This window comes from Anthonomus grandis, chromosome 3 (assembly GCF_022605725.1).
Source record: "Anthonomus grandis grandis chromosome 3, icAntGran1.3, whole genome shotgun sequence".
Classification (NCBI taxonomy): domain Eukaryota; kingdom Metazoa; phylum Arthropoda; class Insecta; order Coleoptera; family Curculionidae; genus Anthonomus; species Anthonomus grandis.
The window spans coordinates 32,701,790-32,729,644 of record NC_065548.1 but is presented as its reverse complement, the minus strand read 5'-3'; the positions used below and the strand labels follow the sequence as shown (position 1 = coordinate 32,729,644).

Sequence of the window (27,855 nt, the reverse complement as noted above, 5' to 3'; positions counted from 1 at the left end):
ATTGCCGTTAAATTACGGTTTACCCAAATTGCTGAGCTAGGTCTTAGTGTAGTCTTAGTATTAATAACCCTTGCATTTTAAAGAGTTCTTTTCCATTCTTATTTCTATTTTCCACGCATAATATGCCATGCCTATTTCATATACTTATAGGATTAATCATTATTTGAATTGTATTAAACTTTTTGGTTCTTTTTAATCTAGATTTAGGATTTTTATTAGATTTTTCTTTTGAAGGCGTGTGCTTTCAAGGCGGGCGGTTATGTTACGCCTTATATTAATGTTATTAAGTTCGAAGTTTTTTGTGGAAGCATGGCAACATGGTTTAGCAGAGAATCGATAAATATGTTTGTAAACAAAACACTCCCTTTGCCCCCGTGCACATGTTGAACTCAAACCAAGTTGTTGCTTACTAATTCTAGCGTTTCAATGTTCTAAGTACATCGCAAAGAAAGTTTTGGTGCGCTTTTATTTCACGATGTGAATCATTTATTTTACCCATATCCCGTTGTGGCTATTAGGCGTTACCCAAAATGCATTGAGAGGTAAGTGGTCGGTGTCAGTCTGCGACAGGTGTGTCTAGCCGTTGGCTACCTCATTTATGCTTTGTGATTAATTGTGTTTGTCTTTGAGAATATTCCAAAATGAAAGTTGAATTAAGATTATGGAACTTGATGTTGGGGAAAAAATACAGGCTGTTGTTATTATCAGATGAACGATGTTTAGGAATTGTCAATGAGACCAAAGTAGAAATACAAAGGAATACGAGATGGGCCTCAATTGTCGTACAAAGAATAGGATAGATTAAAATAATATGAATGAACTCACTTTGCCAGATAATTAATAATAAATAAATTTGTATACCCATAATGCGTTGTGGGTAAAAATTTCGGGCAGTGGCCGATTTTAGCAATTGCGAATAACATATACATTCTGCATATTACAAAACATTTTTATATACACACGTCGCCAAAATTCTTGGAGCTCCGATTTTTTAGAAAAGGTTTAGTTTTTTTTTACATTGTTAGTACCCTTTTTTATTTGTTTAATTATGAATAAAAAAAGGTTCAAGAAAAATAACAAAAAAAATGCACAAAATCAATAACATTTTATTTTTACATATTTTTTTATATTACATAGAAAAGGTAGTACCGTATTTAATAATCAGTATATCTTACCCTGCTCTGCCACAAGAAATTGACATGCCTATGCATAGAAACAATAAGGCTTATGATTTCTCGGGTGATATTTTTCTATGATATTATCATAAAACTGAACATATTTAACAGGAATATAGTCCATCATATCTTTTAAGTTTTTCAGCTTCTCGGCTAAAATACGGTTTCTGCAGTCGAGGTCTGGAACCAATGCTACCGGAATTTCAGTCGACCTTTTTCCCTTCTTTAGAACATTACAAGTGGTCCATTCCTCGAGCTGAGAGAACGTAATGGTTCCTCCTTGGTAGGGAACAATTTCTCGGGCAGCCCATCCTTCTTCCTCCACACTCAATGACGCCGACTGTCACTTACTCGTTTCATCCGAAAAAAGCACGTTACGCTACTGGGGTAAAAGCCATCCTCTATGTTCCTGTGGCCAATAAAGTCGTGTAGCTATGTCTAGAAATACTAAACTAATAGTCTAGGAACACGTAAAATTCTTCTAGATGTTAAATTGGCAGCATGAAGCCTCCTTCTTATAGTGGTAAGTGATATTGGTCTTCCTTTAAAAATGGCCATGTAGCGATCTTTTCTTTCAGTTGTTGTGCTCGGGCAATCAGTTCCACGTCTGCGATTAACATTTTCAGTTTCTTCGTATAAATTTACGATACGAACTACTTTGACAAATGTTCTTGCAAAGCCACTATTCTTGCCCTATCGAACAGCGAAATTATGTTTCCCAGTATTTTCAAACAAAACATACGCACAATGTGAATAACAAGAAAAAAATTTTTGTTCTTTGCAATGCAAAAACAATATACTTTATATGCCCAGAAACTGAACGTCAACAAAATATTTTTATACAAAATTCCTAGGGGGTCTAAGACTTTTGGCGATGTGGGTATATTTTTTAAACCTAATATTAGCTAAAACAATTAACGGTTAATAAGTATTGCTGGTTTGAACGTATTAAATTTAAGAGCATTTATAAGTAAAATAAAAGTTATAATAGTAGTATTAATAGATACAACATAAGGTTTCTGAAAATAGTGAAATAGTTTCAGAAAATTCGGTCCTCGTTTTTTTCAAACCCTTCAAAGGGGGGTACAGTAAAAAAAAAACACCATCAAGTATGCTCATTCCTTGGATATAAAACCTCCAAATCAAAAGTTGACATAGAACCAAAGTTATGAGCAAGTATGTCCGAAAATCCGCTCAAAAAAAATGAATCTGTTAATTTATAATAATACGCGAAAGGTATTTTAACAACGAAGAAATATTTTTTTATGAATCAAAAGTTCACTCTGCGGTTTACTAGTGGTTTTTGAGAAAAAAATATTTTTAAATGAATATGTTAATACTATAATAGCTCAATCATTGATTTAATAAACCTTAAATAATTTATTAACAAATATTTAAACTGACATTAGATCCATTTCAAAAGTTATTCCAAATAAAATTGACAGTTTACTTTCATTGATAGACACATTACTATTTTCGATTGCACCATAATGAATCAAGTTTTTCTTGTTGGTCAGTATAATAAATTAACAAGAAGTGAAAGGGCGTTGTTCCAAAACCAGAGACTCCTAATAGAGAGAAAGATAATTTGATTAAAGTTATAATTTCGGAGACATTTTTGTATAATGAGCAAAAGAGCCAACATCTAAATATTTACTCTTTCCTGAAGTATAAATTATTAGTGACCTTGAAATAATACGATTTTGACTACTAACTGACAGTATAGAGCGTATTCAAAATATCAATTTAGACAGTTTATTATGGAATTTTTGACATAAAACCCGTGGAAAAGCATTATTTTACTCCATACTATTAAAAAATAATAAGAATAAATAAACTAATAATTTCTTTCAATAATAATATAAACATGTCTCTCTGAGTAAGATAAAAAAAACCACTTAATTTTTACTACCAATATAGATATTTTTTAAAGAAATTTGCAGAAGTGTTTTATGCATTAGGCAGCATTTTTTAAAATAATATAAAATACTAAAGTTTTTTAGAAACTTTAAAAGTTTCTTTAAATTTGGTTAGTAACCTAAAAGCAAGCTTGATATAGTTATTATCGTAAGTTAACTGTTAATATTTCCGTATAAATATTTTTTGACATTAAAAAAATGTAACATCTTAGCTTTAATAATGGTTTGTTTTATTAACGAACAATATTCTGATATGCATTTAGCTTATGGCGAATCGCAGTGCAATGCTAGACTAGCTCAACGTAAATATGCCAAAAAATTTACAACAAACATAAGACTCTTGCAATTTATTTTATTATAATTGCACTCTAAGTTTACTTCACTTCGGTCAGCATTAGTGGCTAAAAGAGATAGGATCAGTCATTCCGAAGAAGCATGAGACCAAAAGACCCATTATTCACCTTGATGATGGGGAATTTATTTTAGAGACCATTTCAGTATTACAAAGTTCAGGCGCTTTGGAAACGAATTTTTCCTCCTCTGTTTAGAATTCTCCCACTCACTGCAAAATAAGAAAACCACGATTATCAAAGATTTAGAATTCCTTTTTAGTAAGAATGGAATTTTTAATATTCATAACGCCCATTATTATTCAAATGTTGAAGAAAATCCTCACGTTTTTAATAAAGCCCATTATCAATACAGATTTAAAATTAATGTTTGGATAGGAGTAATTTGTAATATTTAATTAGGGCCTGCCGAACTGCCTGATCACTTAAACGCTAAAGAATATTTGAATTTTGTACAAAACATATAACCAAAGTCTATACAATATACATATATTGAAATATATAGACTTTGATATTACCAGAGCTGCTAAATAAAATGACTTTAAATATTCGTCTAAATTATTGTTTCATACATGATGGCTGTCCCGCATACGTTTGTGTAAACGTTTGGCAGTAGTTAAATCAGACCCACCAAAATAAATGGATAAGAAAGGATGATCCGATAGCTTATCGCCCTAGATCCCCTAATTTAAATCCCTGTTATTTTTGCATTTGGGGGTATTTAAAATCGGAAGTTTATACCGTTCCCATAAAAACTCCAGAGCAGCTTTGGGAAAGAATTGCGCAGACTTACATTAAATTTCAATATTAAGTGGAGATTTTTCAAAGAATTCGCTATTTAATATCAAAAAGAGCAAGATTATTTATTAAATCAGATGGCCGTCATGTAGAATACTTAAATACATATTTTGTTTTGTTTTATTATTTTTTTATTACTATTCTTTTTAATAAAGAAAAGTTTTTTTATTTAAAGTATAATAAATAAAATTATTTAAACACTAGAATTTAGAGCCCAGAAATTTTTAATTTATTAAGGATTTACACTTAAAAATCACTTGCGCTTTGCTTTTTCTCCCAATTATCAAATAAAATACTGAAAAGATCCATTGATTCTCCAAGAAGATAAAGTTACTTAATTTTAAAATAATAAACTTAAGAAAAATAATTTGAATAATAATTGTTAAATAAATATTATTAACTTGACCATTCCACAAATGGTTGTTATTAATTAACGCAAAAACAGTGCCTCAAATAAAAAAACTCAAAGATACACATTTGCTCAAAATGCTCAGAACTAAACAAGGATTTAAAAAATAAAGTTTAATTCAGAAAAATGCAGAGGGGTACTGTTTTTTATTGAAAAATATTTACGATAAAACCCTTACGGACGCCACTGGTAAACATTTTTTTTTCTTGTACATGAATGCCTCCTGATACATAAAACACATTTGTAAATTTGTAGTAAACATTGGTAGTAAAAACTTTTTTTTTTTAAATTTTTAACACTCTGTGGATCTGAAAATAGGGCATTTAGGACATACATTTATTTAAAACAAAATTATTAGGTTTTGCTAGAGAATCACCCTGTAAAGTATGTCGGTAGATTTCTTGGATACCCGGTATAATTTTAATAATTGTTGACATATTATTTGGAACATCCCAAAAACAGTTTTTATTTGTTTACGCAAAAAGAGTTCCAAAAATTTAAGAATACAAATTTGTTCAAAATAAAACAAGGATTTAAAAATTTAAATTTATTTCAGAAAAATTCAGAAGTCTAATGTTTTTTTATTAAAAATTATTTATGAAAAATGCCTTACGGATGCTGCTGGAAATTTTTTTTTTCTTAAACATCAAAAAATGCCACTAATGCATATAACACATCCTTAAATTTTAAGAAATTTATCTAAATTAGTAGTAAAGTTATTTAAAAAATTTTTTTAAAATTTTTCACACCCTGTAGATCTGAAAATAAGACGCTTAGGACATCTTAATAAGAAAAATTACTATTTTTTATTGGATATCATCCTATAAAGTTTATCGGTAGAGTTCTTAAAATTTATTTTATATTGCCTGCTTAAATTAATTTATATTTATATATTTTGCAGGAAAAATGCTCTAAATATTTTCCAAATAATCACGAAATTATATTATTTGGGGATGATATTGAAGTTCGATGTACTACAGAACTAAATTTAAATACTTATTGTGTAAGGACATTGGAAGTTCGGAAGGTAAGTTGCTAGTTCGTTAAAGTTATTTATGTTTTACTTTGCTTTTAATAGTTCAAATTTAAAAAGGTAATCAAATCACAATCAAAAGAGCCAACATAAACAAATGGATGAAATATTTTATCTATCATTACACAGTTGGTCGCCGACCATGGCGATCGCAGGTTTAGGCGAGAGCGACGGTGTTTTTAATTGCTTTGTGTGCAAATTGGGTTTTGATAATGTAAAATCAGTGATCGAGTGTTCCGTATGTAAAAAGTTTTATCACGGAAAATGTGAAAATATTGATTTGCGGGGTTTCCATATGAGAAAGGGTTCGTGGAAATGTAAGGCATGTTCTGAAGCTCTAGGTCAAGAGTTCAACAAGCCCGAAAGATCGAGGAAGAAAAGCCGCGTTAAAGATGTGTACATGGATCAAAATATTATTGATACGATGAATTCAACACTAGAACTCTTAGTCAATAAAACGAATGAATTAAACCGAAAAGTTGATCAACTAATTGCTGAGAATAAAAGCCTGCGAGAAGAAATATCTAGCTTAAAAGGGAGCAAGCCCGAAAATGGTTCTATTTTGCAAACTCAACTACCCCAACCTATTAAGAGCTATGCATCTGTTGCACAAACAAATAAGGTGCTAGTAATAAATCAAAAAGGTACTCAAAAAGACGCGAAACAAATAAAGAATGATTTAAAATCTAAAGTGGATCCCAGTGACATCGGAATTGGGGTAACTATGGGACGAGTAACAAAAAAGGGCGGTTTGATTTTAAATTGTGGCAACGAAAAAGCGATCACTAATGTACAGTCACAAATTCAGTCTAAACTTGGTGAAAATTACAGTGTTGACAGGCCTAAAATCTTACAACATCGAATTAAGGTAATCAGACTTAATGAGAAGGGGCATGAGATAAGTGATAGTGATATTATTATAAATAAAATAATCAAACAAAATGATATAAATACTAATTGTAGTAATTTTAGCTTAAAAATAATGCGTAGAACCAACGTTTTAAACCATAGATTTAATTTAGTATTCGAAGCTGATGATGTAACCTATAATTTGTTTATAAATAGGGGAAAAATGAATATAGGGTGGAATCGTTATCCTGTTTACAATGAATATGGAGTAAGTAGATGCTATAATTGTTGTCAATTCAGCCATTTCAGCAAAGAATGTAAACAAAAAAAAGTATGTTCCAAGTGTAGTGAAGAACACGATATTAAGGAATGCCAAAATAATTTTAATAAATGTGTAAATTGTATCTTATCAAATAAAAAGTATGGAATGTCTCTAAATGTCGATCACGTCACTTGGGATATAAATCAGTGTGAAACACTGAAGAGAATAGAAAACATGGAAAAAAATAGTTTTTTAAATAGCAGTTAGATAATGAAATGGCAAAAAATTCAAGCATTGTATATTTTAATTGTCAGGGTTTTTTAAATAACAAGGATAATATAATTGTATTTATAAATAATTGGCAACCAAAGCTCTTATTCTTATCTGAAACTCATGTTTGTGAGGAAATTGAGCACTGTGAGTTAAAGATCAATGGATATAGAATTGAACAGTGTATCACAAATAATAGGAGAACTGGAGGAGTAATGGTTTTAATAAGAAGTGATATTAAATATTCCTTAAGAACTGTAGAGTGCGTGCAAAATTATGTGTGGTGTTTGTCTATTGAATTTTCCTTACGTAGAGTTAAATATCTGTGTACTGTTATGTATCATTCTCCTAAAAAAGAAAATGCAAAATTTTTGGATTATTTCGGTAGTTACCTCGATCAGGTCACTGTGTTTGAGGGTATCAACATAATAATGGGAGATTTTAATTTTGATTTACTGAAGCCTTCATTTTATGGTGAAAAAATTATATCCCAAATCTATGCAAATGGTTTTACTCAAATTGTTGATACTCCCGCGCGCATTACTCATAGTAGCAGAACCCTAATTGATTATATTGTCACGAATGATAAACATACATCTTATAAGGTACACTTAAAGCCTAAAATTAGTGACCACTGTATATTGTCTATTTATCCCGAACAAATATTTAATGAAAATTGTGATATAGTCATCTACCATAGATCTATGAAAGAATATAGTACAGATAGGTTACAAAATTATGTTTTTGGGACTGAATGGACGAATGACAGTGTTATTGCGGATGTAAATGTGTTAGCAAATATTTTTGTAAACGACATTACTAATATTTTAAATCAAATGTGTCCTAAACGAAAGTCCGTTATAAAACAGAAATATTTGCATAAGGGGTGAAAATATAAGGGAAAGAATGGATCAAAGGGACAAACTGTATGTTAGAGCCGTCAGGGAGAATAATGATGTCATCTGGAGGGAATACAAGAAACTACGAAACTCTGTGGTTGGTCTAATTAAGGGAGAAAAGGATAAGTTTTATAGAGAAATTATTGATGAGAACAAAAACAATCCCCGCGAAATGTGAAAAAACCTAAAAACATTACTTCCAGGAAAAAACTCTTCATTGTCTCAAGAGATTAAATTCGACAATCAATTAATATCTAAGGAATAAACAATAGCTACAGAATTTAACAAATATTTCATAAATAGTATTGAGGAAATTGTAAATTCCATTCCAGGCAATTCTTTTTTTGCAGATGAGATGGATGCCACTGTTGACCAGTATAGTAAGTTTTCATTTTTCAAAGAAATATCTTTAATTGATTTAAAGAAAATTTTAAAGAATTTAAAAAATGTGGGGGGTGGTGAGAATGGGATCTCAAAACAGGTGTTGTGCGATGTTGTTGGACATCGTTTGTTGAAAATTGTAAATGCATCACTTTCAAGTGGGATTTTCCCTGAGGCATGGAAGGAGTCGATTGTGATTCCTGTGCCAAAGGTTCAAAATACTTTTTATCATAGTGAATTTAGACCCATAAATACAGTAGAAATATATGAAAAGGTGTTGGAACTTGTTGTAAAAGAACAATTACTGAATTACTGCAATAATTACAATATTTTGGTTATAAATCAGTCTGGTTTCCGTGAAAGTCACTCTTGTGAATCTGTAATTATTAATATCTGTTATAGTTTTCTAAAGGAAATTGACAAGGGTAATTATGTATTGGCAGTATTTTTAGGTTTCCGAAGGGCATCTGAAAAAGTTGAAAGAAAGATCTTATTGAAAAAACTTAAATTTCTTGGTATTGGGCAGACTGTATTAAATTAGTTTGAATCATATTTATCCAGTAGGCGACAAAAGGTTAAATTTAAAAACGGTGTTTCAGAGTCATCAAATGTTGAGTTCGGAGTTCCGCAGGGTACTGTTTTGGGTCCTCTATTATTTCTACTTTACAAAAAAAGATATAGTCAAATATAGTAAAAGATATAGTCAAATCTGTTAATCGTTGCAAAATCGAATTATTTGCTGATGATACAATGATTTATTTGGCAGGGAATGATATAAATCATATGCAAGAGAGTGTGAATAATGATCTAAAAGGCTTGTTTGAGTGGCTTTGTAATAATAATCTTAGTATTAATACATTGAAATCAAAATTTTGTTTGTTTGAAAAAAAAAAATAAGTTGTCGAATTTTGATTTGGAAAACTTGAATATTAGGATCAATGACACAAGAATAAGTCACGAAAACCAAATTAAATATTTAGGAGTTATATTTGATTCAAATCTAAGTTTTTACGCACATGCTGACTATATCACAAGAAAATTTGCAAAAAAGTTGGTTTTATTGCCAGGGTAGGATATAAATTGTCACTAGGTACAAAGTTGTTATTGTACAATAGCATTGCAGCCCCACATCTCGAATTTTGCGCAACACTTTTGTATAATCTACCAAATTTTAAAATAGAAAAACTGCAACTCGTACAAAATAGAGCTATGAGAACCATTTTAAACTGTAATAGATACACACCTATCTCAACAATGCTTAACGTATGCAATATGTTATCTGTAAAACAAAAAAATATGTTCAATGTATATGTTTTATTATTTAAAATTAAAAATAACATGTTACCACAGTATATTTGTAGGTAATAATATTAAATTTTTCAGTGATGTACATAGCTATAACACAAGAAATTGTAATGATTTTATTTTAACCGATAGATGTGCATCTAGTCAAATGTTGAATTCTGTTCTATATAAGGGCTTGTATGAATATAATATGTTGCCAATTACTATAAAAAATTGTGATGGTTTAACTGCATTTAAAAAACTTCTGAGAGAGCATGTTTAAGTTTAAATTATTATTTGTGTATTTTATTTATTATGTATAATTTTCTCCTATGCCATTTTTTAAAAATGTTATCTGTTTAAACAATACGTTAGTAGGAGTGCATTTGTGGTCTTGTATGTGGCTTTTAACAACTTTTGGATGGGCCACTGTGAGGAAAGGCCTAGGTTGGGGCCGAGACGGTGTTTGCGGACCGGAATAAAGCAGCATCCATAGATTACCGGGATGCTGTGGTTCCTGGAAAAACCGAGGCACCGCGGGTTCTCGCCGGGTTGACCTCCATTGAACTCAATTCAACTAGGCCACAACTTGACCCAGATACAGGTGTCGTCATTGCCGCTATGCGATTTTATATTTCTATAGTTTACAATAACTTGTTTTATCAAATCATCGGTTTGCAGTGACCCACGTATGTATTAATTCGATATTTGTTATTCCTGCTTAGGAAAGTAGGTTATAATGTACTGGGTTTACAAAAATATTATAATTTCATTGAACTTTGTAAAAATGCATTGTATTTTATATGTAGCTTTTATTATGCTAAATAAAGATTATTATTATTATTATTATTATTATTATTATTATTATTATTATTATTATTATTATTATTATTATTATTATTATTATTATTATTATAATTTTTAAATAATTAGGAACTCTATTTCGTATTTACTAAAGAATGACATCAACATACAGGCAATTCTGCCAAGTATATTTTATCTATGGTTATCACTGCATCTGAAAATGATATAAAATACCAAAATGTCATCAAAATGCAATATTTATAATAAATTTAAATATTATTATTAAGTAATAATCTACTAAGAAATATATAAAAAATAAAATGCAAGAATTTTCGATAGACATTGAATGCCTTAGGCCATAGCTAAAAAGCCAACTTGCCAACAACACTTTAAGGACATAAAGCAACCACTAAGATCAACTTTTCAAAAATACGGTACTGAAGATCTCTAATAATCATGTGAAACATAAAAAAACATATTTTCCATTATTAATTTTAAACAAATCCAAGAGAATAAATATTTTAGACTATTTTATTTTCACTAATTTATTATTCCTATGTTTCTGCTTTAGGTTTTCGTTATTGAAACCAACTTATTAATATACTTCTTATATTATATATAGGGCCTTAAACAGCAGACAGTTATCCATATGCAGTTTGTGGAATGGCCAGATTTTGGTGTTCCAAAAGGAACTGATGATTTGATATATTTTTGTAATCAGTTCCGAGAACGATGGGATGCTGAAGGGGGACGAGCACTGGTTCATTGCAGGTATTGATGTTTTAATTTCTTTTTAATATAGAACTACAAATACGTAAAATATTTTAAAAAACTAAATAAAATACATGTTAAATAAGTAATTAAATAATAATTCTATTTTGTGTTGATCGCATTTATGCAATTCTTTCACACAAAGGAAATGCAGCGTAATTATTTTTTATTTTGTTTTCTTTATTTTATTTACACCACTCAAACATATTACAAAATCCAATTAACTAGTGGGAAAAAGCACAATAATAACTTAAACTTAATTATCTAAAACTAAAAATAGAAAAGAAAAACTTTACTACAAAATTTACATTTTTAATATTTCTAATGCTGCAGCTAAACATGTCACACTGATTCTGTACAGAATTATACAAATTTCCAGCCCTGCGCAAGGGAGAACATTTAGAAATGTTAGTTCTAGCCCCGGTTTAATAAAAAGTAGTAGGATTTCGTATTGAAGCTCTTGGGATGTGAAAGTTTAAAATTCCCAATAAGTCCGGTGAGTCGATTTGTCTACTAATGTATTTGTCGATTGTTTACTAATTTGTACAAAAACTGCAGATCAACTGATTTGCATCGGTCATTAAGCGATTTTATGAAAAATCTGTTGAGTAAGACTTGGTGTAGAAAACCGATGTCTGGATACACTTGGTCACACCACAGATATTTTGAAAATGTAGGTTGTATATTTTCGATATCTTGAATATGAGATTGATAAAAAGGCGACCGAACTTGCGAAGCATATTCAAGATGGTTCTAACTAGTGAAAAATACAAGTTAAAGTAGATATATTATTAAAATACTGAGTATTACGAATAACAAAACCCAATACTTTATAACTATGACTTACCTATATCTGTAATATGTGGGACAAAAGATTGACTGGTATTAAATGTAACACCCAAGCCCTTAAAAACCACTGATCTAGGAATAGCAGCATTGTCTATTAAATAATTGTAATGGATAGGATTGTTCTTCAAACTCTAAGACATCACTATTTTACACTCATTGATAACATTAAGTGGTAGGTTATTATTTTTGCACCAGCTGTTTAATAAGCTAAGATCATTTTGAAGTACATAAGAAATACAGTAAGAAGAAATACAATCAGATATATTTATTTTAAAATATATTTTGTTATCATTAGCAAATAATAAACTTTTTACTTTAAGGTGTTTAGAGATATTGTTTATAAATGAATTAAAGAATAGCGGTCCCAAATCGAGCCCTGCGGCACACCATAATGTTGATCGAAATTATTTATGAGAATGCTATCTGTGGTCAAGTCTGTCAAAAGCCTTAGAATTATGAAGCATGCTCTAACAGACAAATGATGGAAATAGAAAAAGACTTATTTTTGATTGTTTACTTTAAGCGTAATCGATAAAGGTATGAGCTTATGAGAGATGGGGGTGTCAAGGTTTTAAATTGCCTCCAGCTAGCCAACAAGAAACCTAAGTACCAATTGCTTTAAATAGCCTTACGCAATGACACTCAAAACTTACCTTAGTACGGTCCTAAATGTGGCCCAACACCTAAAGTAGAAAACACAAGGAATATAAATAAACCACGATATTACTTGTCAAATATCACTCTCTATCAATTTATTTACGTGCACTTGAAATTAGTGGAAAATGTGTGTTTCTTTCGGAAACTATAATAGGCAGATTGAAGAAGTGTTAATTTGAATGGTTAAGAATTATATTCATGAAAAATTTAATAGTTTTAGGCCATTATTAGAGTAGTTTTATTACTCAAAGAATAGTAGGTTATAGTGCAGATTACAAACTAATTTCTGAATTGTTTCTCTTTTCTACTTTAAATTGAATTTTTTTATATTTTTTGTCCTTTTATTATTATTATTATTATTATTAGTAGTAGTAGTAGTAGTAGTAGTAGTATCGAATGGCTTTTAGAGTAGATTGCTGTTCTACAGCAAAGTTGTAGGGTTGACAAAAACCTACGAACTTAAAATATTTTTATGTATACTGGGTGTGTCACAAAAAAGTTACTATAAAATATGACTTTTTTTTAAATAGTACGCCCTATATATTATGGTACCAAAATGTGAGGCAAAAAGAGTACTTTAGAGTCCATAAAATGAGAGAATATGCCGGTGACGTCAGACTTCGCGCATCTAAGCTGACTATCGTTAAGCGTAGAATTCTAGCAGATAGTTTATGACTAAACAATCAGTGCCGGGGGTGTATTGTGTTAAAATATTATTAAATAAATGGGGTTTAAAATACTGTTAAATAAATTTAAACTTTTCTTTGCTTTATTTATGCGTATGTGGATATAAGTGTTAGCTTTACATACATATATTGCTTTAGATACTCAAAATAACGTTTACGATACGTGTTAAAGAAAAACATATGTTTTTTTTTTCATACTCATTATGATACGAACATTATTTGATATTCATTAATGTAATCATCATTTAAGATTATGTCCTTTGAAATACTTTTGTTTAAAAATCAGTTGAAATCTTAAAATATAAAAAAAAATATTTGAAACAAAAATTAATTTTTAAAATAGGTTTTAAAACATCTATTTCTTTTCTTTCTTCAGCTATTAAAGATATTAAAAATAAAACTCCACATAAGGGTATATAAATTTTACTGCTCATAAAAACACTACATAATATTATTACGGTCATATAATACATATTCATATTATTAAATTAGTCACTATCTGACAAAATGTCCATATTGCTGATAATTGATTCGTCGGAACTCGTTTCCAAATCTTCATCTGATGAGCCAGTGTTTACCGTAAATTTTAGAGAATCTAAAGTTTCATCAAAAAGATTATGATCTTTTATATATTTGTCTTCAATTTTGTCGACATGGTCACAAATGCTTCTCCAATCATCGACAGATACTTCTGCAAATTTTTGCCTCGTCAAAGCTTCTACATCTGCTAACTTAAAAGTTGTGTTCCTGCTTGCTACCCAGTTTTTAACAGTGGTCCAGATTTTTTCAATGGGGTTCAATTCTGGGTGGTATGGAGGCAAACGTAAAGTTAAGTGTCCGTGACTTTCCATTAGTTCGTCAAGTTTGCACTTTATCGGATAAAATCTTTTATTTTGAAGAACTATTTCATAAAGTTCCGTTTTTGTCATTTTCTCGTCATGTTCTAAATTATGCTCCTTAAGCCAATCAATTATGAGTTGTTTCTTACTTCCTGAGGTAACATTTTTTTTTACTTGTACATTATGGTATGATGCATTGTCCAAAACTAAGACCGAATTTGGTGGCAAATTCGGAAGTAATTGGGTTTCCACCCATTTCATGAAATTTTCATGATTCATGTCGTCATGGTAATCGCCACTTTTAGAACCTGAAATGTTATAAGTAAGAAATTAATAAGCACAGAATATATATTTTTTATATCTTACCTGAGCGGAATATAAGTAGACCGTCTTTAACAAAACCATTTTTTCCTCCAGCATGAACGATGATTAATCGCTGTCCTTTTAAAATGGGTTTTCGTATACCGCTTAGGCTTTCGTCAAACCAACCTTTGTCAGAAGTATGACTACTGTGTATATAGGTTTCGTCAGTATACACTATATTTCTACCTTGATTTTTAAATTCGGTAATTTGTTTTAAGTATTTTATTCTCTTCAAACGTATGTCATATGATTCCATCAAGGCCTTTCTATTATCATCTGTCTTCTTCCATCTAAAAAACAATGTTTAGAAGTTAGAAATTTATATACATATTAACATCTAACAGGTACATATAATTTTAAAAAACTCATAACCCTAAAAATAAAATTCAAGATAAATAGACACAGGTAAAATTTTAAAAATGATATTCTAGTTAGGTAGAACATTAAGGAGAAGAATATAATAATATGTCCAATTAAGAAGAAAGAGTGGATTAACTAGGGTCATACCTTTTTTTATCTTACAGGTAACGTGCTTATGCATCCTACAGGTGTGTATTTATAAATAAATAAAATTAAAAAAGGGTTTGTAACAGGTAGTCAGGAAATTGTAATAGCTATATTATGGGTAGCGCAATTTAGAATTTGAACTTAATTTAAATATTTTTTTAATTTTCTATGTTTTAAGTTTATATGAATGAAAATATCATATGCATATCTTTTCAGTGTTCTTTTTAGTATTTTTTCAATGAACGCTAAGACTAGATAAAAATTGTAATATTACAAACGAATGCAAAATATAAATATGGTTGAACCATACATACCTAAATCCAATGCTCTTTAGTAGTTTTGCTAAGGATGGTATACTCATAGGCTCATGAATAACAGATCGGTCAATGATCTTTTGTAGGATTACTGCTAATAAAAAATAGGATTAAAATTAAAAAAGCACAATAAAGGTAAATACGTACACTTGAGAGTAGGCCTTCTTTTTTCCACTATATAAAAATCATTAACTATGCTCCTAATTTCTTTAAGTTGCGTCGAAGTAATGTCAAGTATACGTGATTTCCTGGGCCTCTTTTTTCTTGGACTGCTGAATGAACAAGAGGGGTTATTTTTTATATTGGCCGACTCCTTTAATATTTTTTGGTAGGTAACTTTCGATATTTTTGTAGCAGCCAACGTACGTTCTCTGGAAATAATATAGGATGTATAAATTATATGAATATTAATATTGTGATTTTTAAACGTAATCGGAAAATCTCTAAGACGTAACATAAAATTTATTTATATACATATGTATGTATACAGTGCTTTTCTTTGAAGTCCCCCCCCCCCCATTTATTTTTTGAACGGGTCAAAAAAAATTTTTGAAACTTGGCATAAGTAAATTGGTCTATAGATACTATTTTTCACTGTAAACTAGGTAGTTATAAATTCCAAGATGGCGGCTGGGCGACATCTTGAGAAAAAATTTTAAATAGAAAGGGGGGTCGTGTGGTACCTGATTTTAAAGGTCTCAATGAGTAGTTTATAACCCTGAAATATTAGACCCATATCTTAACCCGTTTCAAAATGGCGGCCTAATAAAAAAGTATTTTTTTTTATTTTAATGTTTTACATTTTTATGATTTTTGAATAGGTAAAAATCAGTGTACGAAAATAAATGCGTCACTATTTTATTTTGACATAAAAACGACAGTTCTAAATGTCAAAATAACACATAAGCGCCATCTTGAATAAATGCATTAAATAGAAATCTTGTGTTACCTCATTTAAAAGGTTTTATTGAGTACTTTTAATATTTATTACATGGACTCGGTGGACTCCATTTTGACCTGTCTAAAAGTAACAGCCAAAAAAATACACTGTTGCGATTTTATTAACGTTTTTAATAGAATACAATGAAATACTAATTTACAATTAGCAAATAAACAAATTATCAAAAGAAAAACAATATTTAATTTAAAAGATGCTGGAAATTATTTCCTTGTACCTCTTGACACATAAATAACCTATCTGAAAATTCACGTCGAACATTTTCAAATACATCTGCCTCAATATTTTGACAAATGTTAGTGATTCGATATAGTGAAATGATAAAATCGCAACAGTGTATTTTTTTGGCTGTTACTTTTAGACAGGTCAAAATGGAGTCCACCGAGTCCATGTAATAAATATTAAAAGTTCTCAATAAAACCTTTTAAATGAGGTAACACAAGATTTCTATTTAATGCATTTATTCAAGATGGTGCTTATGTGTTATTTTGACATCTAGAACTGTCGTTTTTATGTCAAAATAAAATAGTGACGCATTTATTTTCGTACACTGATTTTTACCTATTTAAAAATCATAAAAATGTAAAACGTTAAAATAAAAAAAAATACTTTTTTATTAGGCCGCCATTTTGAAACGGGTTAAGATATGGGTCTAATATTTCAGGGTTATAAAGTACTCATTGAGACCTTTAAAATGAGGTACCACACGACCCCCCTTTCTATTTAAAATTTTTTCTCAAGATGTCGCTCAGCCGCCATCTTGGAATTTATCACTACCTAGTTTACAGTGAAAAATAGTATCTATAGACCAATTTACTTATGCCAAGTTTCAAAAATTTTTTTTGACCCGTTCAAAAAATAAATGGGGGGGGGACTTCAAAGAAAAGCACTGTATATTAATTTTACCAAAGAAATAAAAACTATATCATAAAAAACAGTAATGTAGCTGTTTTGTATACCTAATTTTGTTTTATATTTCATATTTTAAACAGCCACAAAAATATCTATATTGTTATATTAATAATTTATTATGTTAATTATAAGTAAATAATATTTTATTTAAATGTTACATTATTTTAATAATAATTAATTATCTGTGATTTTTTAACCGTTGGATAACTTACCTAAAGCGTTTTAAAGGAATAGTTAATCCTTCTTCTGCCTCTTTATGCATAAACTCTGCTACATTAGCAATAATTTCTCTTCCCTGGCTATGTATTATTTGCCCTTTCGTACCTAATTTCTCTGGCGACATCTACAAAACAGTTAAATATTTTACATAGATCTATAAACTAACTAAATGATTTGAATAACCATTCGTTCTTATTTTTACATGTTTTGAAAAAAAAAACAGACAATATGAATAAAATCAAAAAACTTCAAAAATAAAGTTAATGTAAATTCTTTGTTTCTTTGGAGTTGCACTTTTGGTTTATTAATTTGCACTGTAAGATACCTTTTAAAAAAACTACTACATTTTCTTACCTTTAATACGTTAGTAGTAACAAACACACACAAAATAATAGTCTTTAAATTAAAACACACCAAAATTGGAAGAAAAAAGTAGGTAAACACAAATTAAACTGAATTTACACGCACACTCTACACTCTCAACGCGTTCCCAAGTGCGACGACACTGACTTATTGCGAAACACCATCGAACTTCCAAGGGTACTGTGATGAATAAAGCGGAGAGGTATAACTATTATAACGACTTTATCTTTTTCCTTGTGAAAGAGAGAGATGCATGTATTCACGGTCAAGTAAACCTAATCAGGGAAATATGGGGCCTCCCCTTTATTGATTTTTTGGTTTAAAGTGGGTTTGTGCGCATTTTACGTCACCGGCATATTCTCTCATTTTATGGACTCTACTTTGGTATAACGTTTTTAAAATTTCCGTGCGGCGTTGCAACGTAATTAATTTTTGTATGTTATTTTTTGTCTTTTAGAGGGTTCGTTTAAAAAAGAGGGTTCTGCGCCTATGAAACTTGCACCACAGTTAGTCAAGGGTACCTACTCTAGGCTGACTATGATCATTTGTAATTTTGTAATACAGGGTGTTTTTAAAGAACTTTCAAACTTGGTCAAATTAAATACGCAATATCTCAAATTTTTCAAATGGAACATCCTGTATATTTTTATCTAATTAAGTTTGTCCCTCAAATACCTTAATTTTTTATTTAATATGTCCTATAGCTAAGCTAAGTACTTTTTGAGATATTTTAGCTTTTCTGTAATATACTATGCATAAAACGGGTATTCTTTAAGTTTTGATCAAGATTGCTTAGAAAAAATTATTGAAGAATTAGAATTATTACTTTTCCTACAATTATTATTATTATTATTATTATTACATACTTGAAAAATTAACCAACACAATTATTTACCTAAACTGCTAAAAAAAAAATAGCAAAATTAAATTACATACTAGGTAGGTACTTACGTATTTTTGCATAAATGTACATTGTTACACTAATTTTAAATCTTAAAGATCAATTACAATTATTATAAATTGTGTTCAATATGACCTCCTAAATTTTGTACGCAAGCGTTTACCCTTTTTGAGAATGAGTCATTAACTTTTTCCAACATAATTGGCGTGACTGTTTGAAAAATCTCCCTAATTTTATTTTTCATATTTTCACTTGCGGTAGGAGTTGTTTAATAGCATTTTTCTTTCACATATCCCCACAAGAAAAAATCCAGTTTGGTCAAATCTGTGGACCTTGCGAGCCAAGGGACCGGCCCACCTCTCCCTATCCACCGGTCATCAAAATGCTCATTTAAAAAATTTCTAACAGCATGGCTTTAATGAGCCTGGAGCGGCGTCATGCTGAAACCAAACTCTATCTCGAACATGGTCAGGCAACGTTTGTAGAAGGACATTAAAATCGTTTTGTAAAAAGTTTTAATACATTTCACCTGTAAGATGTCATAAAAAAAATCAGGCTGACGAATCTTATTTTGCGCCCACTGACAGAAAGCCATTCTTCTTTCATAATCCTGAGGAAGTAATTCCTGCAACAATTGAATATGGTAAGGATGGAATTTTTCGCTTCGAAGCATGCGAGACATTGATGTTGCACTAAAGGGTAATTCTTTAGCAAGCTTCCTAACGCTTTTATGAGAATCTTTAACGACACTTTAAGCTGCTGTCATCCTGTTTTCCTCATTTGTAACTGGCTTCACCCGTTTATGTTTTTTATAAATTACACTTCCTGTTCTCTCAAATCTTTCTTTTAGTTTTTGAAACATTTGTGCTTGGGGATGTCTCCTTTCAGGATAAAGTTGCGCATAAATTCCAGATGCCAAAAGGCTACTTCTTTCAGCAGCTCCAAGGGCATATATCATATCAACAAATTCCTCACGAGGAAAATTCATATTGATTACAAAATGAACAATAAAAATTAAAAATCGATTAACTAACTCACTGATAATAATTTCTAAAATAGTTTTTGTAGGAAAATCATTGATCTTGTCTACTGCTGTCATAAAACTAATATTCTGATAATTAAGTTTAAACCAATGTTTCTAAGCAATCTTGATCAAAACTTAAAGAATACCCGTTTTATGCATAGCATTTTACAGAAAAGTTAAAATATCTCAAAAAGTACTTGGTTTAGCTATAGGACATATTAAATAAAAAATGAAGGTATTTGAGGGACAAACTTAATTAGATAAAAATATACAGGGTGTTCCATTTGAAAAATTTGAGATATTGCGTATTTAATTTCAGCAAGTTCGAAAGTTCTTTAAAAACACCCTGTATTAAAAAATTACAAATTATCATAGTCAGCCTAATGGAGGTACCCTAGACTAACTGTGGTACAAGTTTCATAGGCGCAGAATAAATTTTAAGTTAATTATGATTTTTAAACGAACCCTCTAAAAGGCACAAATTAAAAAAAAAATTAATTACGTTGCAACGCCGCATGGAAATTTTAAAAACGTTATACCAAAGTAAAGTACTCTTTTTGCCTCACATTTTAGTACCATAATATACAGGGCGTACCATTAAAAAAAAATCATATTTTATAGTAACTTTTTTGTGACACACCCAGTATACATAAAAATATTTTTAGTTCGTAGGTTTTTGTCAATCCTACAACTTTGCTGTAGAACTTTTTGCTCTACCTCGTATAGTTAAGACGCTATCTTAGTCGTACACCCTGTTAGCACACCCTGTATAGAAATACACAAGTATTAAGTTACTTAGGTGCTTATTTTGTACATTTCTATAAATTGATGTAAACGAAATTTTTGGATTACAAATAAATGATAAATGAAATAAACTTAATTTAATGAGGAACTTTGTTTTACAGAACAAAGTCTGTAGTATTAAGTACGTAGAATTTATATAGGTTATAAAGGTTAATAAACATTTAATAAATTTACTTTGGAATTACCCCGTACTCAATTCAGAAGTATTTCCCATAGTAAATATTATTAATTAAATAACTATCCACACATTAGGAAAAAGAGAGGCAGTAAGTAAAAATTATAGCGGTAGTAAAAATAGGAAATAATCACAAATGTTACTATATTATAAAAAGAGATTGTAGAAAAACGTTTACAAGTTATACAATAAAAAATAATAGTTACACATTCTTGTTAAAACTTAAAAAGTATAAACTTAATTTAATTAGGATTTTTTTTTGTATGAAGAGCAAAGTTTGCAAAGTAGAATTTATACAGGGTGTTGCAAAAGATTATAGAACATGTATAAAGGTCAATAAAAATTTAATAAAATCACCAAGGAATTACCCCCTACTCAATTCACTAGTAATGTTCCTTAGTAAATATTATAAATTAAATAACTATCAATAAATTAGCCATGAAAAAGGCATTAAGTAAATATGTTAAAAGTAAAATTGACAGGATTAGATATACACTCTAAGAATTGTGTGGAATATCTCCAAAATTTCTCATACATTGAAACTGCTGAAACTGCTCTTTTATCAGATTTGCCGTCAGCAGAGCTTCCGTCAATAATTCTATACAAAAATAAGATGAGTTCTGCTATATATCGAGTTTTACTGGGTAATTTCTTTTAGTCTCTGATGTCCAGAAATAAAAAGCATATTTTGAAGTATTAATTTTTAAAATCAATTAAAAAAAGAAAATCTTACCGCATTCTCCATGTAGGATTCTCCAGTATTGCTAAAGACCTGGGTGCAGGTTTTAACCTTAATTTTATCACAACCTTCTTTATCTCTAGCCACGAACATCATCACATCGGCAACATAGCGAGTCAATCGACGATCTTGGAAACCCCATAAACCCTTATAGGTAATCGCAGCGGTTTCCATTTCTCTCTTAAAATTCCGAATTTTTGTGCTTAAATTTAAATTACTAACGTTAAGATTCAATTTTAAAAACCTACTCTAAGCTCTAGTTATATTTAATGTGGATTTTGCGTAGTTATTTAAATAATCGAACTTAAAAGTCGAACAAAATTTACCGGCCGGCTAGCTAAATGACGTTTTAAAAGTGGGTTTGTTATTATTGTGTTTCTTGGCTTTCTTGCCTAAAATGGTTTTGTGACTTGTATTTTGAACTTGTGGTAGTTCATTTATTTGGTTAGTCTGTGGATAATAATATATTGCTTTATAGCTTAATATACATAGGGAGAAATATGGAAAATTGGTGTAGGTATTTGTCTCCCTACTTGTAAACAATATGTGGTAAGTAAGTAGTTTAAGTCAGGGTTAGGAGTTGTAGTAGCCGGTAGTAGGTAAGTTTATATAATATTTGTGTAATATTTGTACATTTTTAACATGCCAAGTCCATGCTGTGTCCCTGGATGCAAATCCAATTACAAAACTTCATTAGATGTAGGCGAGGGAGCTGTGTTTGGTTTTCCTAAAGATGAGCAAATTAAAGGTAAATGGCTGAAAGCAATTCCTAGAGACAACTGGACTCCTACTAAGCATTCTGTTGTTTTTCTAAGCATTTTGCCCCCACTGACATCATTCGGGAGGATATTTATCTTTTGCCAAATAGCACAACAACAAAAATACCTACTAAAACTCGATTAGTTCCTTCAGCAGTTCCTCAAATTTTTCCAAATTTACCTGGATATCTTTCAAAAAAGGTTCCTCTCCCTCGAAAGAGTCCAGAAGAAAGAAATAAAGAACATGAACATCGTCTTGAACTTAACAATCTTGAATTTGAACAATCAGATCTTATTACAAATTTTCATATGATAATAAATAATTATCTTAAAAAAATTAATATTTCAGAGTTGTGGAATGTAAAAATAGTTGATAATTTAAAAATATGTTTTTACACCTTAAATTTGACTAATACTTGTTTAAATATCGCTAATCAAGTCATAGTAGAGAGCGACATGAAAGTAAAAGTGTTTATAAATAGGAATGAACTGACCCATATTGACCTGAAATGGATTTTACCTTTTGAATTGACACTAAATAGGTGGTCTCAGCTAGAGAATTTGTTGTTTAGATATAAATCTCCTAGCTGTGAACCATCAGCTCAAGAATCACATACACAAGCGTAAATTGCTTAAAGAGAGGCATTATTTTAATTAATAATAATTGTGATTTGGAATCAGCCTCGGAATTAGCCAATTGTTATACCTAATAATGAGGACTCGAATGAGGACGTATCTGAGAAAACTAACAATCTTTGTAACAGGCTTTTTCTTTTAATTGATCAAATAAATCTCCTGTCAAAGCATAAACGTTATTCACCATCAACCATTGTGATGTCTTTTATGTTATATACTTCCTCGCCTTGCACTATATGCTATGCTTGCTTGATATATATTGCTATATGCTTTGATCTGCCCTGTATACTGGCTATTTTGTGTTTAAAATCACCCAATCTCATACTTATTTCTGTACGTGTTTTTGAAGACATTTTTGATGATACTTAACTTTCAATTTAAAACAATCATTGTTTCACATTTATTATGTACCACACTGTATAATATGTAATAATTCAGGCTTTGCATGTTAATTTTTCCATTTATTTACCATATGTAGAATTATTATTCGAAACAAGCCAAAAAAAATGTTTGATCAATAATAAGTAAACATCCAGAGGTAAATATTTTTTTTGTTGTATAAATTGAGATATAATCTTGATATTATGAAAATAAAGTTAAAAAATCATATCAAATCTATTTTCCAAAGAATAGCATAATGCCTTCAACAAAACGGGCATTTCTGTTAGTAAAAAAACCGTTAAATACGGCTATTAAATCGATCCGGAAGAATAAGCGGTTCGCGGTGTTGCCTTACGATGTTCGCGGCTAGAGTAAAGATGGCTGTGATTTTATGTATGTTTGTTGTTGTATCACATGACAATCCGTCAGCTCGGTGCACATTCTCTTGCCAACTGCTCCTCTATGTAATCAAAAGTCATGTTCTTCATAATTACAGTCTAAAAAAAGATATTTTTAAATAGAATGTCCTCCTACCCATCTTTAACTCAAATAAAATGATATTATTTTTTTGATTTCAAATATATCATACAAGATGTCATTTGGCCACAAAACAGTGGTGTTGGTCTAAGAGACTAAGGTTTACTAAGTTAATGTAATTTATTTTTTTTAATTACACTTAACTTATGTGTAATATTTTTTTTTTACTATGATAAAGGCAAATTAATAATCAAAGAGCTTAGTTTAACCCAATCGGTTTACCATTAATAATTAAGGTTAAATGTTCCCACCTCCAGTAAAGCTACTTGTTGATAGCCGCTTCTTGAATTGGGCATAAATGACATAAAATAAAATAATTTTCAGACACAGAATTTTAAATAAAATTATTTATTACTGAGATTTTCATTATTTAGAGGCTTCAGAATCTGAACACAAATATTAGATATATTGGACCTGTTAATAAAACTTATAAATCTCGCTTCTTGCACTATCCAGAGATTTAATCCAACAGATTCTTCCTCTCCCAATTAATTTCTCATTTTTGTCCTTTAAATTTGCATTTATCAATTTCAGAAAAAACGTGAGTGCAATACCTACTTCTGCAAATGCAATAACGTCAATGTCTATATCCTATTTAAAATTTTTAGTATTTATTATGAGTTTGTATAAAATATTAACAATATTATGATGAAAATGTAAATACATTAATTATTCGTATAGTTTTTATATTGTTTTGCAGTTTAAGTTTATTTAGGACGTTTTCAAATCGTTTCAATCATTTTTGCAAAATTTGATTAATAAGAGTTAAGTTTTTTGGCACAAGTAAAAAGAAACCGCCTGCAAAATTCTAGAAGCAAAAGAGCAGGGCCGAGCCTAGGGTATTTGCCGCCCGGGTGCAAGAGCTAATTTTGCCGCCCTTTCTGCAGTGATTTTTATAAAAAGTGTTTTAAAAAATGCTCTTACCAAAGTACAACGTTTAAAAAAAAGGGTGTAATAAAAAAATCATATTGAAATAAATTCCAAACACACATATATTAATCAATATATTAATATTATCTATACATAAAAGCATATATTATTTACTTATATAAGTATTTCTATATTAATATGTAATTACATCGATATAAACACCTAAAGAAAATATATTTTACTTACATACTAATTTAAAGAAATTAAAAAAAAGTAAATAGAACCCTGGTTTAAATGCTAACATTTACTTTTCTTGCCTTTTTATATGCAAATTCCCTAATTAGGTCGGTAACATCTAAATTAAAAACAATGTCTTCCTCAATACTTATTTTATAGTCTTGATTGGCACATTGTGGATCTTAAGTAGTTTTTTATTAATTTTAGTTTGGAAAATGAGCGTTCCCCCCCATGAGCTACAGTGACTGGCATTGTTAAAAATATTCCTAAATCAACGAATAAATTTGGAAATATGTCTTTTAAATCGTTATCAACCAGATATATTAATATTTCTTTGGCCGAGAAAATATTTTTATCATTAATGCAAATTGATAATATGTCGATTTTATTATAGAGGTCCAATCCATTTATGTCCATATTTTTTGTTTCAGGGTCAGTTAATTTAGCTTCTAAATTCTTACAATAGGTCATTATTTCGGGTTTGGAAATATGCCTTTCAAATCGTTTAAAAAACCAAATAATTCAATATGTTTTTGTAAATCGTGAAATCTCTCATCCAATTTTGAGGTTGAAATATCGAGAATATTAAAAAAAAATTACTTTTTTTTTTCGGCGTCTACTTCTTCCGCAATTTTCTTAGATTCATTTATCATGTCTAAAAACCCGTTTTCCGATCTCATTTATGTCAAAAATAATTTGATTTCTTTTAGCATCTGTACAGCTTCTGGTAAAATAACATTAGACTTTTGCAGTGTTTTGCTTACTATATTAATTTTTGCCAAAATGTTGTACCAAATAACTAACGAACAAATAAATTTAAATGATTTTATTTTATTTATTAGGGACATTGCAATATTCTTTGTTTTATTATCTCTGCTTTCATCATTAAAAAGCGTAAACAGAGCATCATACACTTTTTCTAACTCAAATCTAAGAGTTTTTATTGCCTCAATACGGCTTTCCCAGCGGGTATCCGATAAGGGCTTTAGTGTTAGCCTGGGCAGCTCTTTTAAGAGAGCATTCCATCTGTAAGTTGAGGCCGAAAAAGACATATATTTCCTAAATAATGCTAAAAAAATTAGTTACTTCTAGAGAGCTTTTTGCTGCATCATTAACTACTAAATTTAAACTATGGGCGGCACAGGGTACAAAAAAGGCTCTAGGATTAATATTTAAAAAATTTTTTTGTAGGCCATTGTGTTTGCCTTTCATGTTTGCTCCGTTGTCATAGCCCTGACCTCTCATATCGGCAATATCAATATCCACTTCTTTTAAATAATTTAATAAAAAATCTGTTAACCCCTGACCAGTAGTGTTTGTAACTTTACAAAATCCTAAAAAATGTTCTCGAATTTCTATACTTTTAGAACAATCATCAATAAAAACGAATCTAGCAATAATGGTAATTTGTTCTTGGTGACTAACGTCAGGTGTACAGTCGAGAATGATTGAGAAATATTTGCATAATTTTAAACATTCAACAATACACTTTTTTACTTTTTCTCCTATTAAAAAAATCAATTCATTTTGTATTTTATCTCCCAAATAATGCGGCATTTTGTTCCCATCTTTTTGGACTCTATCAATATGTTCGGCCATTACAGAATCAAATTTTGCAATCGTCTCAATTAATTTCAGAAAATTACCGTTACCCTTATCAAATAATTTTTGACTATTACCCCTAAAAGCTAAATTTTGTCCAGCTAAAAACTGGATAACAGAGTCCATCTTTTTTTTCCATTCGAAATAAATTTTGATTGATAGAGTCCACAGTTAAACTTTTTTCTATTGATTTTTTTAATTTAGGCCATTTCCTAACACTTTCAAAATGCCCCTTACTGGTTTCGTGTCTTTCTAAAGTCCGAGATAAATGTCGCCAGTCACTATAGCCATTCCCCTCATTAAAACTATTATCAGAAACTTTAAATAATTTACAAGGAAAACAGTACACTGAATCTTTAGATTTTGAGTAAATAAGCCAGGTTCTAGGAACTTTTTTATTGTTAGTTAATTTTTTTTCAAAGTAAGCAGCGCTAAAACATCTATTTAAATTATTAATGGGATAATTAATATTTTTAATTTGAACCGGTCCTATTCCTAAAATCAATAATCTAATATTATCCGTTAATATTTCGGGCCAATATGCTGGATGTTTAAATCGTTCTTCATTTACCTGAATAGCTTCAATGTTCTCAGTTTGCGTATTTGCTGGCGTATTCGTCGAGTGATCATCTTGTTTCAGTTCATCTCCTGATGGTTGTTGATCTCCATCATTTGATTGTTCTATATCGGCATCGGCTTCAGTTGACGTCAAAGGTTGAACATCCGGCCTTTGTCTTGTTGAAGGTTGAGGTTGTGCCGGTTGTGGGTTCGTTGATGACGCAAAAAACTTTTTTAACGAACCTGCTAACCGCCTGTCATCTTCCTCCTTTTCTAGCTTCCTTTTTCGATATTGGGAACCAGAAAACCTCTTTCGACCATCAGCCATCTAAATCAACAAATATTTTTTTTAGAATTGGCACAAAAATCAGACATTACTTTTTTCAATGAAAAATTGCTTAAGGCATGAAGTTCTAAATATTTAGAAGATATTAATAAAATATTTTAAGCTTACCGTTCAACAACACAAACACAATTTTTATATAAAATGTATTAAAAATAAACACTATTCGACAAGTCGCTTTAAAACTCGCAAATTAAAATAAATTAAAAACAAAAGGGTGAAAATTTCTAAACATTACACCCCCGCTTATTTCTGCAGCTCCAAAATAGATATTATTTATTACCCAAAAGTATTGAAATTCCGCAAGAAATAAATTTCGAGGAATTACTATTGGTGGTATTTTACGCGGCTCTTTTAATTACCCGCCCTTATAACATCATAGCGGCGGCGCCGGCGCCCCCCTGGCTGAACCCACCATA

The 27,855-nt window shown here is 30.1% G+C and overlaps 2 protein-coding genes across 2 annotated transcripts in view; one reads left to right on the top strand and one right to left on the bottom strand.

Annotated features, from left to right (window-relative positions):
- Positions 1 to 27,855, top strand: part of LOC126734049 (receptor-type tyrosine-protein phosphatase O-like) — a 171,276-nt gene that overhangs the window by 111,534 nt on the left and 31,887 nt on the right. The window contains exons 5-6 of the mRNA XM_050437567.1: positions 5,553 to 5,678; positions 11,056 to 11,204. Coding sequence (XP_050293524.1) covers positions 5,553 to 5,678; positions 11,056 to 11,204 — 275 coding nt within the window. The remainder of the gene's footprint in view (positions 1 to 5,552; positions 5,679 to 11,055; positions 11,205 to 27,855) is intronic.
- On the bottom strand, positions 13,832 to 18,367 carry LOC126734047 (uncharacterized). Its single transcript, XM_050437566.1, has 5 exons — positions 17,502 to 18,367; positions 15,567 to 15,790; positions 15,420 to 15,510; positions 14,602 to 14,888; positions 13,832 to 14,543 (listed from the first exon to the last, which is right to left on the bottom strand). The coding sequence occupies exons 1-5, from the start codon at positions 17,630 to 17,632 to the stop codon at positions 13,885 to 13,887; spliced, it is 1,392 nt and encodes a 463-aa protein (XP_050293523.1). The 5' UTR covers positions 17,633 to 18,367; the 3' UTR covers positions 13,832 to 13,884.

What these genes read in the sequence shown, in the direction of transcription:
- LOC126734047 (XM_050437566.1), bottom strand. Translation starts at nt 17,632, where the DNA reads ATGTCGCCAGAGAAATTAGGTACGAAAGGGCAAATAATACATAGCCAG. An exon ending in ATTCCTTTAAAACGCTTTAG is followed by an intron (nt 15,791 to 17,501) that starts GTAAGTTATCCA and finishes TATTATTTCCAG; the next exon opens with AGAACGTACGTTGGCTGCTA. An exon ending in TCTACTTATATTCCGCTCAG is followed by an intron (nt 14,544 to 14,601) that starts GTAAGATATAAA and finishes ATAACATTTCAG; the next exon opens with GTTCTAAAAGTGGCGATTAC.